General features: G+C 39.9%; 1 protein-coding gene across 3 annotated transcripts; it reads right to left on the reverse strand.

The window, feature by feature from the left end:
• Positions 1-6,746: 6,746 nt before the first annotated feature.
• acss2 (acyl-CoA synthetase short chain family member 2) lies at positions 6,747-21,639 on the reverse strand. Of its 3 annotated transcripts, none has more exons than XM_077567705.1 (19): positions 21,063-21,639; positions 20,464-20,659; positions 18,274-18,365; positions 18,085-18,188; positions 17,942-18,014; positions 16,631-16,706; positions 16,421-16,526; positions 14,409-14,453; positions 12,125-12,262; positions 11,004-11,174; positions 10,761-10,894; positions 10,538-10,670; positions 9,556-9,612; positions 9,274-9,354; positions 9,082-9,190; positions 8,926-8,994; positions 7,961-8,137; positions 7,672-7,746; positions 6,747-7,179 (listed from the first exon to the last, which is right to left on the reverse strand). In XM_077567705.1, the coding sequence occupies exons 1-19, from the start codon at positions 21,187-21,189 to the stop codon at positions 7,052-7,054; spliced, it is 2,091 nt and encodes a 696-aa protein (XP_077423831.1). In that variant the 5' UTR covers positions 21,190-21,639; the 3' UTR covers positions 6,747-7,051. The 3 variants fall into 3 exon arrangements, with proteins under 3 accessions (XP_077423831.1, XP_077423821.1, XP_077423837.1); XM_077567695.1 differs by having other exon boundaries at positions 14,409-14,456; positions 21,063-21,638; XM_077567711.1 differs by lacking the exon at positions 14,409-14,453 and having other exon boundaries at positions 21,063-21,638.
• Positions 21,640-21,835: the final 196 nt, after the last annotated feature.

Here is a 21,835-nt window from a genome sequence, read left to right on the forward strand (position 1 = left end):
GTGGCACGCCACAAAAATATCCTCTCATTGTCGTAATCAAAATTGTCCCACACCCTGAATGAAGCCTTTGTGTTCGCCGCCTCGACACCAGAACACACCCATCCTTCAAAAATGTAGACGTAATAGAATGTTATGTTTGACGTTTCAGCAAATGACTAATTACAGAGTGAATCATAATGAATCATTTTGGGTTTTGTCTTTCCTGTGTTCCTGTTCTTTTTTTTTTTAATGAGCTAATAAATGTGTCCAAAGACAACACAAGCAAATGATGATCATGTTTCCTTTTAAGTCCTGCCGGCGCTCGAGTCATTTCAGACTTGTTGGCAATCAAGAATGGCAACAATCAGAGCTGTGCATACAGTCAGAAGATATTTAAAGCAATCCAGATTAGTTTGTTAATGCGCACTTGACTCTAACGACCAATCATGGCTCAGGCTCGTCTGATGACGGACTTTGACGAGCTGCCTGCACTCTTTAAAAAATACAAAATAAATTGGTGTTCTTAAGGTTTTTCTTTCTCAAAAAAGCCCCCTCTTTGCAATCCCCTGAGAGTAACAAACCATGAAGAGAAAATTATAAGGTAAATGAGCAAGTGTCGCAAGAGAACATAATAACCCATCAAGAGCAAACGTCAGAAAACCGTAAAACTAATGATCTCGTTATCTCATGCATCAGCAGCGAGGCAAACTATAAAAGGTCAAATGTTTATTAGTATAGTGAGTCAGTCATTTGTATTTGTTTGCGCCATAGGCGTGTTGAATTTTAATTTGGAGATCTGTACAATAAATGTTCTGAAAATCACTCATCTCTTTAATTTGCGCTGTTGATGTTTTGTTATGTTCGATCACAACCTACTCAGAAGTGAGACAGGGCTCAAGTGCTGCTGCCCTTATTAAATCAACAGCCGAGTGGCCAGACCAACTTTCTTTCGTTCAAAATAGTGAGTGTGGCAGTTTCCGATGTATTTATTTTCAATAAAAAAAAAATTGTTAATTTATCTATGCCAACCACGTACAGTCGTGATCAAAAGAACATAATGTCATGCCTCTCACAAGCTTCCAGTTATTTCTATAACTCCGATTTTTCTCTGATATAGTAATTGGAACGGATACTTTCGTGTCACAAAAAAAGAATCATGAAATTTGTTCTTTTATGACTTTATTCGGGGTTAACAGAAAAAGTGAGCAAATCTGCCGGGCCAACAAAATACATACAACAACATGAATTGGCAATTTTGGTGATTTAGAAAGTTTGTCAATGAAATGAGCTTCATACCATTTCCTTTTTAACTTCTTGTGTGTCGTTTTGAGTGCCTGCAACTTCTCTGAGGCCATTGAAATAGTTCTCATTGGATACCAATGCCCACCAACGCTACAATGGACAGTCAAAGGAGCTCAACGGTGTCAAAACGGTTCTGAAAACGGTTCTGAAAACGCAAATCATTGACTTGAACAAGTGAGCAAAGTTGCTTGGAGCCATTTCAAAGCAGCTGCGGGTCCCAAGACCAACGGTGCAAGCAATTGTTTGCGCTTGGCACTGTTTATCACTGCCATGATCAGGTAGATAATGCAAGCTAGCACCCATATAACTGGTGCTTTAAACAGAATGTGAGTAAATGGGATAATAAAGGAAGAGGATTAACTTCCTTTTTCTTTTTTTTTTAAATCATCATCTCAAACCTTTGGGTTTTGGGCACTGTTGGGTGTTCTAACAGCAAAATGACCCAAACACACATCAAAAGTGGTAATGGAAAGGCTAAATCAAGCTAGAAGGTTTTAGAATGCCCTTCCCAAAGTCCTGACTTATTAAACCCCATTGAGAACCAGGAGGGTAGCCAGAAATTTTTGGGGTGGCCAGGGTGAAACCATGACTCATAAGGGTGGCCATAAGTTCATACCTGAAATGTCTTAATACAGTAGAACTCATACAAATCGGACTTCAACCCCCAAAAAATCTGAGTAAAAAATGCCTCGGAGTTTGAACTCATTTTCGGAGTTTGAACACCCAAGCTAAGCCAAACGCACGTTGAAAACGGGTAGCCGAGTGAAGCCGAGTGAACCCGAGCAATGCCGAATGCTCACGTTGCGGTTGTTGAGACGCTACACTGCTCATTTATAGTCAGATCGTGAATACTCCCGGAGGTGCTCCATACTCGCGAGTGCATTTTGATTTTTCCACGACAAATTTTCTTTGCCATTAGCCCAAAGAAAGACAACAGTGCCAGTGGCAGCAACAAAAAAACACAGTGCTACAAATCACAGTGTAATTAGGAAGGAGATTATCGCGCCGTTGGAACTACTTGTGTAAATACTGGCACGAGGACCCCCCCCCCCCCCCCCCCCCCCAGCTGTTCAACAACGTGCCTGACGTTAAACAACGCACGCAAGGACCGCTTAGTAGTCTAACAATATGCCCAATGTAAAATACACAAACTCAGCACTGAACTAAAGCTAGCATTAACATAGCGTTTATCATCCACTGATGCCGTCACACCACAACAACAAAAGTAAGGTATTTTTTATTGTTTAAATATTGTACATGGTATAAATGTAAAAAACAAATAAAAATTAAAATAGGAATTTTCTGTTTTTGGAGCTTGGGAACGGATTAATTGCATTTACATTATTTCCTATAGGGGGGAAAATTTCAGAGGTTGAACAATTCAGACTTTGAACACTTTGCAGGAACGAACTATGTTCAAACTCCGAGATACCACTATAAGTGGTTCTTTAACCCTGCAGCCATACCGTTCGCATGCCGACCTTGGGCTGCAAGCACCGACTAGTGGGCTGCATAAAATAATTTCAAAGCATATGTTATGAATTCAATGCATTGGAGCTGTTACAATTGTCAATGAGTTGCTCAAGTATACAATAGAGCTTACTGTTGCACTTGGCGGCAATAAGGAAAATGTCAGTTACTGGCCTGTACACAATAAATAGAAAAGGAAACCGAAAAGCGAAATTGAAGACTAAGAAAAAAAAACACAATAAAAAAAGATGTTGATTTCACATACATTTATTAAATGAAAAAAAATATGCCTTTTCATGGACTAACATATCACTAACATAGGCTGACATTCAGGCAACATGACAACTGCGTCCAAAAAAACGCACCTGCAGATGTGACACAGTTGTTTGTTGCTCTGAAATGTTTTTGGAATTATGTTTCCATCTGCTTCAGGAGCTGAGATATCAATTATTTAGTAGGCATTGACAATATTGCAATTGTTAAGAACATGTGGACAATGCTAAAGAAAGTCCCTGTCAGCAAGTCAACAAATGTAGCTGAACTGCACCAATTCTGTCAAGAGGAGCGGTCAAAGGTTCAACCAGAAGCTTACCAGAATCTTGTGGAAGGCTACCACAAAAGCGCCTCATTGAAGTGAGCGTGGCCAAGAGACATGTAACCAAATAGTAAACCTCTTTGACTGCCAAAAACGTTAAATAACGTTTAGTAAAATCCTAGGGAGGAGTGCCAAAGACGTTAAAAGACGTTTGTTTCAAAACAGAGGTGAAACTAACCATTTTCTATTGTTGATTACTGAAAAACGGAATAAGGTAGAAACAAACTTTTTTTTTCTTTTTTTTCTGATGAAAGATGAGAGTCCAATCTTTCATTTGGTAGTATGTGTGTTTCCATAGTCCAAACACATAATTTTCTGTGGACCTTGAAAGATCAATCAAAAATGCTTAAATCGGCTGGCACCCACGGCATCCCTTTTCTGAAAACGTCTGGCAGTCAAAGAGTTAGCATTGCTGTATGTATATTTTGGACCCAGCAGATTTGCTCACTTTTTCTGTTAACCCCGAATAAAGTCATAAAAAGAAAAAAATATATCATGATTTTTTTTGGTGACAAAAAGTACCCATTCCAAGTACTCTATCAGAGAAAAATCTGAGTTATAGAAATAACTGGAAGCTCGGAAGAGCCACGGCATTATGTTCTTTACAAGTGTATGTCAACTTTTGATCACGACTGTATATTAACAGGCAGGGCAATCAAATGCTCATCCGCTAGATGACTAAAGCTACACAATTAACCTGTTTATTCACTTCTGAGGTCCGATTTTGCTAAATGGTGTGCCGTGAGATTTTTTTTTTTACAGCGTGAAATATGTGCCTTAAACAGCAAAAAGCTTTACTGTGAAGGACACACATGCGCTAATGAGGCGAAACCCGTTCATGTCACTTATGCACAAGAAGTACTGAAGTAAATATTGTGTTTCAATTTAATTATAACTGTTTTGATTTTGTTATATCTATTTAGAATTTGACAAAATTGCTTTGATTTACTCAGTATAGTTTTGCGTGAGAATTCAAATGATGTGAGGGGGTTGGTTCTCTTTGTTCTCTCCTACAGAGTATATGGTGGGGGAAAGCGAATGTGTTAATTAGACCCTTTGTTTATACTACGGCGCCACTCAGTCTGCCTGTATCTCTAAGGCTACTCTTATCTGATTACCTGTTTTCCATCTTGGGGAAAAAGAGGGGGGCAGTTGGTCAACTGTATTGAGATATCATGTGATTCTGGGAGGGACTTCTCCAGGACGAAGGATATTACCGACGGGCGGGGTGAGAAACGACACAGATGAGAAAGGAGATGGAGGCTGAAGACTCCAATCTTGTCTGTCCACAAATTTGTGTAATAAATCCTTAAAGAAATATATTTTTTCACAGATCTCAATGTATGTTTTATTAATCAACGGCATGAACACGCAAATAGTAAGAATCCTCCATCCAACAGTACCCATAACTCGTTCACATTCCAAAATAATGATACAATTTGTGCCTCCTAATTGGAGCTTCAATAGTTTGCTTTTCCACACCAATTCAAGCTGGTGCAATCCTAACCGAACTTTGTTCCATGAACTGATGAAAATGCGATGACGACAAGTTTGGTGAGCCCGTATCCCACTGAGGGGCAAACATTTGCCATGCTTATGAATGTTGATTTCACCTCAGAGTTGGTTCAGCCTGCAGCATAAACATACAGTATGTTGAAAAGTCAAGTTACATAAGCTACACTTAAGTCAAGTGTCATTCTCACGACAGGAATGACATGGAGTAATTAACAGAAGACGGAGAGGCACTTTGCAAACACCTGGGGTCTATTTCACAAAGCAGGTTTAGTGAGGATCCCGAGTCAATAAACCCTGAAATGTGGGAAACTGCGTTTTCTGTTTCAAAAAGGGAGGAAACTGAAACCAGAGGAAAAGAGGTAACTCCAGCCTGTTTCATAAAAAGAGGCAATTTAAGATCTCTTTCAGTTACCGTAGTGACAGAGTCCATGAATCAAACCTGGTCGGTAGTAGGTTTATCACAATGAACCTTGAGTTTTTCTCTGTCCCCGCCTCCTTTCAGTCATACACGACATTTCATTTCCTCATTCATAAAGTCCGCTACGGTGAGTTTTTGCGTAAATACACTTATAGTCTCTAGCGTAACGTCCACTTTCATCACGAACATGATGTCCTTTTGAAAACGACCCTATTGATGAAGGTGCCGCATTATTGCGCGGGGGATTTAAGATTAGTCGTGAGATAAACAGACCGCGCAAAGATATGGTGGCATTTCCGGACAGTTATCTTTTTGAGCGGTACGTTTCACATCACAGTCCATCATCTAAATACACAACTTAATCCATCCTTACATTTGCAACATTACCAGCCGTAGTCATGCGCTCACATCACAGCATATTTTTGTGTGTTGCGCTCCGTTTTTGTTTTTTTTGGGGCGCAAATGGCAGTTTTTTTTATATAATCTTGGAGATGCCGGCAAAGCGACTTTATGCAGGGCAGTCGGAAAAGTGTGCCTCGCCCTGAAACGACTATTACCCATCTTTGTGGTAATCCCCGGACTTAAACCTGTCAATAATCAAGGACGAGTTCCACAATATTGTGATTGCAAAGGACTAAATTTAAATTTACGCATTGTCCCGAGCAGCGATGCTCTCCCACGCCGCCTCCCTCTTTGGGAAGCTGCTGCGGTGTTGCACTTTTTTTCTAAAGACATGTTCAAATTCTTATCTTATTCTTACCGGTTCAGCATGTCATCATCATTGCATTCTTTTTTTTTTGTGAGTTTGTGCTCATTAATTTACCTGAAACATTAAAAATTCCATACCCCTTCACCTAAACTGAATACTTCAGAATCTCAAGTCTTGAAGTTGTCAGGAGAAATCCAGCACCTACTACACAACACAGGGTTACAAACCAGAATCTTTCACCAACCCCAAAAGCATATAAATTCCAACAAATTAGAGCGATCTCAAGAGACCAAAGGAAAGACTAAAGGAAGGAAGGATAGATGAAGCAGAGTGAGATCCACAGACATCAGCCTCCACCGATTCAGCGACCAGAGGAAGAATCAGATTGTGTTTGAATTTGGGTAGATGCTGGTGTGGTGGATCTGGCATGCATGAAAAACCTCCACTAAAGACCCCGGCCAGGACAGGGCAAGCACAACCCCCCAGGCCCCACAGCAAACAGAGGAGCCCAGAGTGCCCCCCGCCCCAACACGACTCGCACCCCCAGCCCAACGCAGCACGGCAGGCCCACCAGACACCCCCCCCCCACCACATCCAACAAGCCGCAGTGCTTTTAGTGTGGTGGCAACTCCGGGTGAAACTACTCTGCATTGATCAAACCATCTCCAATTAGCTGTCCTGGAACCGAAAAACGCAGTTTCCTATCTGAGGGTATGTCAACTCGCAGTTTGAAGACAAAGTTGACCAGAGCATAAACATCTTCTTCATGTTTTAATCAAAAACGTTTGTCTTCATTTAAAAACAAATCAAAGACAACAACAACAAAAAATACAAAGCGCAGACATAACAAAGCAACTTAAGGAAAAACATTTACAACACAAATTAAAGTGATCTTATTTGAGGACAGCGATTCATTTGAATAAGTACTAATTATGTGTGAGTCAGAAAGTATCGAAAATAAACATGAATAAAGCCTCGCAAAAGCACACCCCGTTCTTCTATTATTGTCATTTGTTGGCAGTTGTCATGAGTCAGTCAACGGATCCGGCCCGCTAGGATGTTGTCACACGGCCGCGCAGCATCTGTTCTGGAAAAGCTGCTCCACCACCGACGAGTCGGCCAGCGTGGAGATATCGCCCATGTCCCGCTCGCCGCCGGCGATCTTGCGCAGCACACGCCGCATAATCTTGCCTAGGAAGAGAATACGCTTTTGGGATAAGCACGACGAGACACAAATCTGGCATGGCCCAGTTAACCAAATTCAAGTTATATTGCGTTTTTCCAAAAGTCACCGTTTCAAAAGCGGCAACAAAAAAAGTCTGCTCTATTGGGAAACTTTCAGGTACTGACGCTTGGTAGAAGGTTAGAGGTCATTTTTATACATATGATCAATAACTGTCAAGAAATAGCAAACTTAATTTCCTTTTGAAAATGATTTAATTTTATTGAAATGAGTATTTGAATTATTAATATACAAAATGTAAACATTGTTTCTAAGAAAAATTATTATTCTAAACCGAAAGTAATATTTTTCAAACTTTTAATGACAAAATATTAACGCTAGGTCTTCCAAATGAAACTTTATGATTTCTAACAGGTTTTTGGGGATGCTCATAATTTTTTTCATTTTTATTCCCATCAATACCTAAGAAAACATTTTCCATTTTGCAACCCGGTTTGTACCTGATCTGGTCTTCGGGAGCGCTGGAGCATCCTGAATGAAGTCGGGTGTAGCGATGGCCCCGATCTTTTCACGCACTGTTGACCAATAAACACAATACCCAAAAAAATGTCTCACAATTCTGCCAATTTTGCCCCCCAAAAATGAACTATTATTTACCTTAAAATATTCAGATTTTACACAATTAACTTGCAACTAAGATAATTCTGCAAAATACAGTTTTGTGCACGCTAACACAGATTTGAACAAATTTGAGAACACTATTTGAGACAAACATTTTACTGAAGCCACCTTGTTTTTTGAGCTGGGCCTCCAGCATGCGATTCAAAGTGACACCGTCACGTAGCGTCACAAAGCAGTAGAGACTTTCTCCTTTGACGGGATGAGGCCGACCCACCACGGCGGCCTCGGCAACGGCCTCATGCCCCACCAAAGCCGACTCCACCTCCGCTGTGCTCAGCAAGTGACCTGCAAAGACGCATCAAACTACTGCCAGGCAAGGACGGAGCAAAGTGGCCTACAAATAAAATCATCTCTGCCACCCAAATAAAAATAGGATGTTTGATGTTTTCCCCTTTGCTGAAATTTTGCTTTGAAATGTCATTTGCTTAAAAAAATAATAATAATAATAATTCACCAGGAAAGGCAATTGAGATAAAATTCTCATTTGCAATGCTAACACCTGGCAGCAAGCAGTAAATATTATGTAATATGTTTTCCCTCAAAGACATCTAACCTTGTAATTTTGTTTTGTCTTGGGTGGGGGGAAAAAAGAAAGAAAGAAAGAAAAAAAAAATACAAGCATAAGATTACTATTTGAATAAAAATATAACGTTTCTATTGGATAAGGACATTTATTCTAGTTAAATTAAGTTTAAAAAAAATATTCTTTAACCTCTAAGAGTTCTTCAACCTTGTGAGAAAAAAAAATACAATTTAATTCCCATAACACTAAAACTGACTTTTTGGGGTAAAAATACAACTTTACTGTTGCAAAAAAAAAAAAACAACCTACAATTCTAACCTGGTGGTCCCGACTCGTTGTGGACCCAATTATTGGGACAAATCCACTCTTAACACACCACACTCGTAAGGATAACCCTTATTGGACAATCTTCTAAGTCATAAGATAGACGGGCGTTTGGCAGCTGTCGTCAGAAAGGGCAAGATCGGGACCAAATGGAAGTTGATTTGAAAAACCACCTCATTGTCTTTATGTGTGTACCCAGCCTAAGGCGCACACACGGTAATCTCACCTGAGACGTTGAGCATGTCATCTATCCTCCCAGTGATCCAGTAGTATCCGTCCTTGTCTCTACGGCAGCCTGCAAATGGGAGAAAACAAAACAAAACATTCACACCACGATAACAGCAATGCACTGCATAGCCGCCTTGCCGCTGCATCTTCTCACCATCTCCCGTCACGTAGTATCCCGGGAACTTCTTGAAGTAGGTGCTTTCAAACCTGGCATGGTTCCCGAACACCGTCCTCATCACGCCAGGCCACGGCTGCTTGAACACCTGTTTGAATTGACGAGCCAGACATGAAAGCGTTTCCTTCCGCTGCCGAGCTTAGCAGTAATGTGAATGGCGGTGCGTCCTACCAGGTAACCTTCACTCGAACCCTCCAACTCCTCACCCGACTCGTTCAAGATGGCTGGCACGACTCCAAAGAATGGAAACGTCTGGAAAAAAGACAAGTTTCTTAGTGTTCAACACCAGCACTTTGGCAAACTCACCCAAATGGGTCCCAATCAGAAGCAGGTATGCAGAACACTAAATTGAGAAGATATTACAGTCGGCCAATTTTATTTATTTACATGCTATAGTGCCGCATATTTTCCGGCAGTGTGAACGTGGCTTTCCACATGTAATTTCTGACTTACAGCAGATCCTGGCTTCATGGGTGTGGCTGCCGGCAGAGGCGTCATCACGTGTCCGCCCTGGAAGACACAAAGCACTGTTATGGATATGTCCAGCAGAGGGCGCCAAGCACAGATTTATTTATATGACTGCACTGTCAATACAGATCCGGAGGTCACATGACTATTTCTCTGAACTATTTCCCCTTTATGTGTGGCCAAAATGCCAACGAAGTTAGCAGTTTCATACAAGTCTTAGCGGTGTTATTTAGGTAGGTACGTTAACAACTTAGCATCTGCTAAAATGGGCTGACACCGCCGTCATTTATGCTGTAAAAAGTCATTATGGTGTTAGTTAGTTATTATAGTCAACTGTGTAATATCTATCACAGTAAACCGTAGCAGCACAAACAAACAAAAAGGATTATTTCCCCCACATTTTGCATGCGGTAACTTTTCTGAAGCTAGCATGCTTCAAAAAGTTAACATCTGCTGATGTACAAAGTGCCCGTTCACGTCTTTGGCCTTCATTTAATAACTACACAAACAAGCTACATCTACTCAACTAATTGATTCAGTAATTGACTCGCCTGATATGAAGTGATCGCTACACTAGCAATGAGGAGGATCCCATATCCTCTGTCTTGTTGTTCACCCTTTTTATGGTGGCTGTGATCCATTTTCAATTTTTACAATTTAATTAAATTCAAACATTTATTTCACTCTTTAAAATAAAAAAATGAAAGGGGACAGAAACACACACAGACAAAAATATGACAGCGAGCGGTCAAGACACTTTCAATGTAACAATTCTATAAAATAATTCAGCACCATATCAGAGGCAGAAAATGACGTGAAAACGGCACAGAGAAATCAATGCATCTAAGTTAGGCGGCCTTAGTGAGTGGTAATGTAAGATGACCGCTGGTGGCTTCAGTTCTCCCAACGGCAAGTAAGAGTCATTGACAGTCCAGTCATATACACTGTAAATCCAGAACAAACTCACCGTCTCTGTCTGCCAGAACGTGTCGACAATGGCACATCGGCTGTCTCCCACCACCTTGAAGTACCAATGCCAGGCCTCAGGGTTGATGGGCTCTCCGACCGTGCCCAAGACCTTCAGAGAGTCTCGCTTGTACCTGCGCACAGTGTGCGCACACACAAATGTGAAACTGACGTAGCGACAAGATGATGTCGATTTTGACAGAAGGGGCATTAAAGTTGCTCACTTGTGCACCGGCTCGCTGCCGTATTTCATCAGCAGCCTGATGGCGGTGGGCGCCGTGTAGAACTTGCTCACGTGGTATTTGTCTACAATCTCCCACATGCGGCTGACGTCCGGGTATGTGGGAAGACCCTCAAACTGAAACACAAACGCATTCAAAAACAGAGTCAACGACTCGTGTTCAGATCGTGGAAAAGTAGCTGTGCCCCCGAGTGCAGCATGACCGCAGCCCTCATGCTGTGCTCACCAAAACGCTGGTGGCGCCGTTAGCCAGCGGCCCATACGTGATGTACGAGTGTCCGGTGATCCAGCCAATGTCAGCCGTGCACCAGAAAACGTCGTCGGGCCTGTGGTCAAACACCAGCTTGAAGGTGGCGGCGGTGTAGAGCATGTAGCCGCTGACAGTGTGAAGGACGCCCTGCACAAGAGAGGACAAATACATTTCCAGAAGTTTGTTTTGTTTATTTACTAGGGGTGTGGATTGAGCCACGGTTGTGATTAGTGATCGACTGATATGTTTTTTTCCAACGCCGATACTGATACCGATTATTAGTAGTCAAGGAGATGATAACTGATATTTCAAACATATTCATTTGCAGTAAAAGAGAAAATATAAGCATCAAAATAAAAAAATAAAATAAACATTTTCTTTTAATTTAAAACATAGAAAGAATTGATAGCTTTATTTAAAAATACAAATAAATTGCAGGGAGCTTCCAGGGTCATCAGCATGTGATGAGCTAAATTAAAAACTAAGCAAGTAAATAATTCTCTAACATTTTCTACTGTAAATAAAGTTTTCAATATAATTTCTTAGTTTTGTTTTTAAAAATAAAGTGTAGGGAGTTCCCAGTGTCAGCATCATTTTTATAAAGTGGAAATTTAAACACATCCATAAATGAAAAGTTCGCTGTATCTCACTGAGCGACAAATGCATGCATATGTAGCCAATTTGGGGTTTTCGTCGGGGTTTGTAAAAGTTTCAAAATATCTTCGCACATAGTGAAAAATTGTCTGAAAAGGTTCGCAATTTCTTTGTGACAAGTAAAAACTGTCTGTGAGCATCTTACAAATCCTGATGAAAACCCTAATATTCACTACGCTCGCAAGCATTCACCACTCAGTGAGACACCATCTTTATCAGACTTTAGATTCGTAAAAATGCCAAATATCTATCCCTAGTTGTCATCATCTAAAACATACAAAAATGCGCTTTTTTTTTTTTTAAAGACCTTTCATAGATCTCCTAATGTATCGTACCTTATTTACTTCCAACATTTCAATTATCGTTTAGCCGCTTATCGTTCACGCGAGTTACTCCATTCCCACCCTTAGTGTTTCCAAGCAATTTCACATGGCTCACTATACCTTGGGCTTGCCAGTGGAACCGCTGGTGTAGAGGATAAAAAGAGGATCTTCAGACGCACACCACTCGGGTTCACACTCGTCTGACGCGTCAGCCATTAGAGCATGCCAACACTTGTCCACTTTCGGGTTCCACGGCACCTTGCAAGGGTTATGAGGATTCCAATGTTACAAATATTGAACAACGAAACCTACTTGGTTATAGGGTCTACCATCCAAACCTCAAAACAAAAAGTAAAGAGAGAACGTTAGTCAGACAAATAAGCCTCAAAACCCGCAGGAAACAGCTCATCAGTATGAGCTAAAGAAAAACAAGGATGTTGTTGGGGGGGAATAATCAACATCTATGTCTAGCATACATGTGAAAATAATATATCAATAATAGAGACATTGTGATGAATCTCATCGTTTAATCTCAATCAACAGTTAAGTAAAAAATAAAAAAGTAAATGAGGACACAGTAAGTCAGAGAGACAAATAATGTTACAGCTAAAAGGAGCTAACAGGTCATTCTCAGGCAAGTTAGAGTTCTTGATTTGTTCAGGCTTCAGTGCGTTGACCAATCTTTTTATATCAGTAATGAATATTTTTGTCCAGGGTTTTTCCTGTGTACAAAATTCAGAGGCGGCTACTCCCACCTAATTTGCTCACCACCTCCTGCCTAAGCCACTGATATTGCGCAACACAGCGCTTCAGCTGTGTTGATTTGAGTTCGGCAGCAACGCATTTTAACTGCAGTTGCAGTGTTGCACCATTATGGAGGCGCTATATCAAACGCAGAGCACCGGAAAGACCTGAAGTAACTTTTTCTTTAATGTACCGAAGAAGAAACAGATCAGGGAGAAACTGTTGCAGACGCCTATTTCCTGGTTGTGAGGAAGAGGTGGCGTGCTCCAACCATCACCAAAGTCATAAAAACACACTATATGCAATAAACATAAAATGTTTTACAACGCTGAACTATATTTACAATTTAATATGATATGTACTAGTCGATGAATTTGTAATGACTGTAGTAAAAAAAAAAAAAGGCAAAATTTGTTTGTATTCGTATAATTTCTCATTTCTAGTCCCTGCTTGTAAAATGGCTGTAGGAGGGTGGCCGATAACGGTACAGGTTACTGCCGCGAGTACCAATACCTTAAAATAAGACTGGTATTGGCACCAATACCTGATATCGGTAGTCGCCCATCATAGTCAGGATGATACGACCTCTGCCTCATTCCGAGCCAGGAAAAACCCTGTAATGTTATTATTCACTTTGGCATTATCGAGGGTAGTTGATTGCCATTCACAGCATGAAAAACACAACCGAACGATTAATATTTGAAATTATAACCATAAATAATAAGATAAGTGAGACAGCCAATAAATAGAAATGTGCAACGTGATTGTTATCATCACACCAGCTTGAACTTCATTTAATAGGATGGAAATAAAAGCTAAAGTAAGTTTCTAACCATTTTCTTCATGCTGATGAAAACTATTTGGGCTGTGTGAAGAGAGTGAGTGCGTTAACTGACAACATAAAGAGAAAAAAAGTGTTAGTTTATTCCAAAAGTCAACAAACATCTGAGAACACAGACAACCTTTTCTTTGAATCAAGGGTGGCCAATTGACTCCAATGAACAAGCAATAAATAAATTTTCTTATGTAAACTGTTGCATATTTTAGGTCTCAATAAAAAAAAAAAAAAGTTTTTTTTTTCATGTCTTACAAACATAAGGAGCAGAGACAATTTCATGTTCTCAGATGTTTTCACGTATCGACCACACAATAAAGCATACTGCTTCGGCAGGGTAAAAACAACAAATCATTTTTTTATGTATTTTTTTGCATCCAATTATGACAAGTCAGTGCTACTTGTTTTTTTCTTCTTCTTGTATGTGTTGTATGAGTCTATGCTGAGTACTAATGCTGCAAGTTTAATGATGAAATTTCGTGTCTGTGTCTAACTTTTCAAGTAGTGCTACTGAATGACTTGAGAAGTCATGTTGGGGACCCCTAAAATACAGACATTTCACCAGGATACTTGCAACAACTGGTGAGTTTTCATGCATGTTGAGGCCCCCAAAAAGGACATATATATGCAACAAAAAATATATATTTTCATTGTAATTTTATCTCTATGTAAATGCAAAGTGTGACATACAAAAGGTATGCATGAAAATCACAAGCTTGATTGTTTTTACCCTCAGCAGTGTTTTTTTTTTGTGTGAGTCAACTCTGGTGGAGGGGAAGCAAAAACAATGTGTGGCAGGGTTTTGGCTGGAAGGATGACAAATACCTGTGGAACAGGACGAGTTTTTCTTACTCTGCCCGTTTCTGTCGCCTGCTGGAGGGAGGAGAAAACAGCAAGCGCGGGATGACCATGAGGGGGATGGGGGTTTTTTTTCAAAATCAAAGTGAAAACAACAATATCACCACGTGGGAGATGTCTAAAGAAGTCCAAAGCCTGTCAGGTCGTAAAAGTCAAAATCCAAATCTCAAGTGGCACAAAACTAGAGATAAAAAGAGTGCGGGAAAAATAAAAAATTACAGTGACTAGCACCTTTTCGTATTAACAGTCAGAACTTATTTTTATACATTTATGACAACAGAATCAATACATAGCAACTGAATAAACACTGGAACCAGGAGAACGTAACTAGCATTGTTAACTTAGCTGGCAAAACCTTATTAAATTACAGATAGTGACTCCCCCTCCTGTTAGCAACATTAGCTTTTTACTTGTGCAGGAGAAAAATACTGGTTACACCTGAAATATAAAATTGGGTTCATCCTTCAATATGGGGTTTTGGGAATTCAACCGGTCGGGAGTATGTTTCTTAGGTGAAACATACTCCCGACCGGTTGAATTCCCAAAACCAATAGGGTTGTCGGTAGTGCTGCCACAAAGGATTATTTTGCTAGTTGACTAATTTTTTTTTTTTTTAAACGTAAAAATGTCAAAAATGGACATAAGTGTTTTTCACAGGACAGCCACGATATGTAAATAGCCGCATTTTGCACCAATAAGCGGTTGCTCTTTTTAAAACCATCATTACAGGGATGTGATTTGACCAAAGTGAAATTATCTGAAAATTTAGCCGGGGGTCTGGGGGCCGCCGGCACCCAGCTAGGTCCGGAGCTCATGGGTTTTCCGTGTTTTTAAGTACTTTCAATGCACTCACATGACAAAGAAATAGACAAAACAACAGCATAAATTTTCAATGTATATTGAACTATCCCATGTAAAATGGCAGTTTTAGTCAACTCAAAATCAGTCACATTCAAAAACATTGGACTGTCTTTGCTTTTAAAAACTATCACTGAGAATATCATCATATCTAACTAATGTGATTACTAAGTTAACGCATAAATAATGTTGAAGAGTTCAAATTTCATGAACAAATAATTGTATCATGACCAAATGAAAAGTAACTCATATTAGAGCATACCACAAATGTCTTTGTTATAGCAGAAGATGTTATCTGTCGGAGTCATGTGCATACACAATGAACTACTAAAAATAAATAAATAAATAAAAAAATAAAAAATAAAAAAAAAATTGGGGCGGGGAGATAAAAAAAGCGGAATTCCGCGAATTAGCGGAAAAATCACATCCCTGTCATTAGTTTACATTTTGGATTCTTTAAAAGTATGTACAATTTATTAATAAAGACAATTAAGATTATAGTACATTGAACTTTGATTATATTTTGCAGTTGCCTTGTACCATAATCTCTGACATGTTTCTAAATTGATGGTGATACTGTGGCTTTAAAATTTGTTGTTGTAAATCTTTAGTGTATTTTAAAATTGAAACAAAAAATATACAGAGTAGCACGAATACTATCAACTATTTATAATATATCACTCTTCTTGGGGACTAAGCCTTCTTTTTTTTTTAATGTAGGCCGAGAAGGTAGTGAAATCAGATGAGTAAAATTAGGAAAATACACTGTGCTGAACACAACTAAAATGAATATCGTACTTTTTTCACTTGTATTGAAGTTTCAGGTTCTGTTGCTAACACGGGTTAGCCATGACACTTCACTTGTCTACCCATAATGCTTTTCTTTCCATTGCGGATTATCCGGATAACCACTACCGCACATACAGCCCCGGGAGAAGTGCAAGACGAGGCAGTTTTCGACAAAAACAGAGCACCAAATAAATAAATACATAAATAAACGACTCGTAGGCTATTAATTGTCGACGGTTTTGATCGTCGACGTCGTCGTGACTAGTCGACTAATCTTGGCACCCCTAGTTGGCTGTTTATCAAAGTAATAGACGTGTGAAAAAGAAGCTCACCTGGAGGTCAGGACAAGGTCGTTTGGCGGGAGGAGAGCTAAAGGAAGACTCCTGTGCTTCTTTGGATAAATGTTTCAATACAATGCACCTCTCAAGTGAGAATCCTCTGAACGTACACAGAAAAAAAATACACATAAGGTAAAAAAAAAAAAAAAAAAGAAGACGACAAAACAATAACGGACATCATAAATGTGCATGTGTGTGAAGTACTTGTCTGTGCATTTCTGCAGAGCTTCATCTGCTAAAAGTTTCAGGTTGATCAGCTTATCCCCTCGGTAGAAGCCATCTGAAGGAGGATGTGAATTACGAAAAAACATGAGAGGGGAGAAAAAAAATGACACAAAATAATAATTAAATTATATAGTCTTTTTTTTTAAGGGTACAAGGGAGGGTACGTCTAAAGCAAAAAAAAGCCTCCAAGTTAAATTTTAAAAGTGTTATAAACAGGCTTTCCTATGCTTACAACTCTACAGTACAGTCATAGTATGGCTCCACAGTCTAACATTTATTTATTATTTTTTTACCAATAGCACAGTAGACCCTAAATAAGGGGTGGGCAATTAATTTTGAAAAGGGACCACGAGAAACTGGAAGGCTCATTTCTAATGCATTTAGAAAAAACGTAGTCTTGTTTCAATACATTGCTATGTGCGCAGACTGAAGATACGGTATGTATTGTAATAATTAGGAAATACAACATTTAAACAAAATTCTAAGTGGTCATTAAAATTGCATCTTTACACTTTAAAAATGATTATATTACTTTTGCGCAACAAACGACAGCTCCTATTAGCCTTTCCTAGTCAGGACTAGGCATGGAGTGATATTATATTCAGATAGTTACAGTAGCCATGAGCAAAAATATCGCGGCATCACGGTATAAAAACTACACCTCTAAAATGAATGAATTAATAAGCTATCTTATATATATTTGGGTAAATAAAAGCTGCATTTTCCACCATTTAACACAATATTTTTTCTTTATATAGAAATGTAATAATTAGCACAGAAGAAATCTGTATCATGTTACGTCTCAATAATAAACAAACGTGAAGATTATTTTTCTGTTTGAATTAACTCTAAAGCACAGTGTCCCAACACTGGTGAGCTATTTAAAGAAAAAAAACATGGGCTACTTATGTTCTTGGTGGTAACTAGTACACATTGGCAAATTATCCGTCCATCCATTTTTGTGACGGCTTATTCTTCACAAGGGTCATGGGGGTGTTGGATCCTATCCCAACTGGCTTCGGGCAGAAGGCGGGGTACACCCTGAACTGGTTGTCAGCCAATCGCAGGGCACACATTATTGGCAAATGAATCAAAGCAAAATAAAGGGCATTACTTATTTTATTTCAAGAGCAGTCTGGAGACCTGAATGGTATTTATTTATTTATATCCATTCATTAGCGGCTGTTGTAATATATTCTCAAGTGATACCTATTCTTGCTTCTTTGCTTACTCTGTTCTATTTTATGCCATGTATTAATCTGGCCTTGACAATAAGGCATGTGAACTCACCTGCGGTGATGAGCAATGAACACTGCGAGTCCACAATCCTGTCACACAGCGACTCCGCAGAGAAACCTGCAAACTGACAGAGGGCGTTTCAACTTCATTTCCCATCCGCACGCTCACACCTGCGCTTCCCGCTCCCGACGTACCACGATGGAGTGAACGGCGCCGATGCGAGCGCAGGCTAACATGGCCACCACCAGCTCCACCACCATGGGCATGTAAATGGCTACGCGGTCCCCTTTCTTCACACCTGCCGCACACAAATGTACACTTAAATGACCATTATACTCACTTGCTGCAGATGGGCTCGTTAAAAGTGGAAGCTACAAAAGTACCCTGTGACTTGAGGACGTTAGCAAAGCGACAGACACTGTTTAGTAGCTCTCTGTATGTCACCGTCAGCTCATCACCGGGCTCGTTGCCTTCCCTGCAAAAACGCACACAAAAGAAAACAAACCAAAATTATTAGTTCGTCAAAAAGATGTGGCAACTTTTCACATTTCTTTTGTTGGTTCTGACCGAGCCATTTCAAAATAAAATACTGCCCACGGGTGGATGAACTTTGATCTAATGTGTACTTTTTTGTAGTAGTAGTAGGTTTAGTCAAGAGGCAGAAAGTTGGATGAGTGGTTAGCACATCTGCCACACAGATTTTAAACTCTGCTTGTCGGACAGAATGCTACCGAAACTCTTGAGAAGGTCACTTGAATCTCCAAGAGGCTCCCTTCCCGGACACAAAATATTTTATTGATCAGCAAGTGAAAGAAACGTTATTAGGACAATCAGGTGCATCCGCCTGTGCCTCTGTCAAAATGCTCCTCTCGATTATGGGGGGAAAAAAGTAAGCCCATAAGACAGCAAAAATTAGACAAAAAAAAAAACAAAATCTTTGGAGAGTTTCTTTGAAAAGGGGAATAGGGTATAATAATAACAACAACGACAACAACAATTTCAACATTAGACTAGCTTGTTGAATAGAAACAAGCACTGAACACCCACCAATTACAAAGACACATCCAGAATGTGTCAAAATATGTCTTGAATGTTGTGAAACCAGTCCGTGGCGACAACTACTGTGCTGAAACATCTTGTGTGTAAGAATACATATGTCAGAATGTTGTTCATTGGTTTTAGCAGTGCCTTAACACAATTACTCCACCTAGACTTGTCTCCCAATTGAAGGACCTTGGCCTCTGGAATTCCATATTGTGGCTGTATAACTTTCTGAAAAGAAGATAGCAGACCGGAAGAGTAGGGAAGATTTGCTTATCTACTACAGTATCATGTCATAAAATGAAAAACATGTCCACAAAATGTCTTGTCGATAAGTGAAAATTTGTCTGAGGCTCATTTTCCCTCCAACTTTACAGGGGACACATATAAAATATAAATAAAATATTAAAATTTCAATATTTTTAAAATATGTTTGTTTTGTTTGTTGCCTTGTTTTTTCATGGAAAACATACATCGAATGGTTATCAGTAATTATTTAAGAATTTTTCAGGTGATGGCACCAAACACGGTTTTTGCCCCCAAATCTTTAAACAAACATGTACTAAAATGTAAAAAAATAATGACCAGGACATGTAGACAGCATTTATAGACACCTGTTTATACAGTTTATCAGCAAAAAAAAGTTGATTAAGTGTTGAGTTATGCTTTAAGGAATATGTCCGCGTTAATTATAACTTACAAGATCAGACTATACTATGACTTTTTTTTTTCTTTTTTTTTTACAGAAATACGATCACTCCAAAGGGTTCACATGCCTTTTCTTGCAACAGTATGTAAATGTACAGTACATGTTTTTTTTTTCCAAAGGCTAAGCTTTTCCACTGTTTATATGAAAACAAGAACCATAATTTGTCATTTTCAAAATGTTCTCAGGTTCTGCTGCTTGGCAAACAAATGGCACACACAAAAATCCATCCATCAGCTGTATAGTTTCTTAAAGTACTCTGTAAATAATAACTGAGATGAGTGTCTTCATTTACAAACTACAGAAAGACATAAGTAGACTTGAAGCTCTGGGGGGGCGGGGGGGGGGGGGGTGGTCCACACAAGAGCTGAGCATACAACTATATTTATTGCAATTTCTTGATATTGTATTGGGTATAATTTTTGGGAAAAGGAAAATCTGTGTTTAGGCTTATTTGGCGTCATGTTCGACATCACCGAGTACTCCTTGCTTTGTAACAAGAGCTTAGCTCCATCGTCATTGTAATATTTTTTTTTAAAAAAACATACTCAGCAATCACGAGACATAACAATCTCGCTGCCCACCGTCCCCACAAACAGTGACTTCAAGTAGTGTGTGACAACTTAGTGCTTACGTACGGTGGGATGCATTTCTTTATACGTTGTGGATTTTGACAAAAGAAGTCAGAGAGCATTTATTAAGATGTGTGGGAAGTCTAATTATCAGGTTCCCTACTATTACACTTAAATATGCAACTTTTTAATACTTAATGACTGTTCGTGTGTAGAACAGATTTTACTCGCCAGGCTGTGAGTATCATACTGACCAGTAGAAGGCCACTTTGTCTCCCAGCTTCCGGTCATGAACGTTGCGGTCGAGGACATTGTAGCAGACGTTGGTGGATGCTCCCTCCATGCACTTGATGAAGATCTCTCCTTTGGTCACGTCAAAGTTGTAGTCCAAGAAGCGACCTGTGTGTTTGGTCTTCCAGAAGAAGTCCTTAGCCATGTCCCCCCAGAACTCTGTGGGCGGACAAGACAATTCTTACACATGCCGAGGGGGTGGTAATATGTAACTATACGGTCACATGTAACCATAATAAATCCCCTTGAACAATCAGATGCTAGCATTGCATGAAGGGTTAACAACAAACACAAGTCACAAAAGCAATGGCTAGGCAATTTATCGATTTTAGATTTTTGGAAAGGCTTTTTTCTGCTGCTTCACTAATGGTTTCTTGGTCGTTAAAATGTAGATTTCAGTATATCATAATCTCTATCATGTCAATCTAGACGTTTTCTAAAACATCTGTATTGTGCAATGCTCCTTTCAATCTAATTAGAGCTTCGTTGCAGTGGTGCTTCAAGACATGAGTAATCCATTTCACACAATCGATCGATTGGTTGGCGAAAGCGTCACACTTACTGTCGGGGTCCTCGATTGACTGCATGTACATTTCCTTAAACTTCTCAAAGGTGGGGACGTGAGCCCCCTTCCGCATCTCCTCGGCCCCGTGAAAGACGTCGTCCTCGGGCGCCTTGTCGGGAATCATAGTCGATTGGTGCGTCAGATGCTAACAAGCACAATGAATTACAGCGAGCAGGCGCTAGTTTAGCTGCACTCAAGACTCCCACTGGTGTGTTCTTTCAGAGTATTAGGTTAACCAAAAAAAGGGTCTTTTTCGGGCTGATTTGGGGTTCCTTTCAATATTGTGATGCTTGAAGAAAATAGACGAAGACGTCTGGAGAATTTTACGTGGAGGACGAGGTCGCGCTAAGCTAACCAGCTAAAATAGCGGGGACGTGTTTACGCGCCGCCGACGACGACGAAGTTCCGTCTTTTTGTCACCAAGTTGGTTCTCTTTGTTTTTAAAAGACGCACAAAAATTCCAAATGGGCCTATGGTTCCTTGTGGGCCAAGGGGAGGAGGAGTGGTGACCGAGTCCTTGGGTGAGCCTTGGCAGTGGCAAAGTCTACTTTCCCCCCCTCCTTTTGACAAGCACAATGAGTGGCATTGACCTCCGTTTACCCCCGGTCAGCAGCCAATCAGGGGTGTGGTGCGTTTGGTGAAGCACCGACTTTACACAATTCTCAGCGGTCAGAAGCCAAGCAACACGCGTGGAGCGTTCAATGGCGCATCTGAAGGCTCAGACTTTACAAATCTCAAGTTTCTTTTCATGTTTCCGCATGATACCGTGA

Source organism: Vanacampus margaritifer, chromosome 1 (assembly GCF_051991255.1).
Source record: "Vanacampus margaritifer isolate UIUO_Vmar chromosome 1, RoL_Vmar_1.0, whole genome shotgun sequence".
Taxonomy (NCBI): domain Eukaryota; kingdom Metazoa; phylum Chordata; class Actinopteri; order Syngnathiformes; family Syngnathidae; genus Vanacampus; species Vanacampus margaritifer.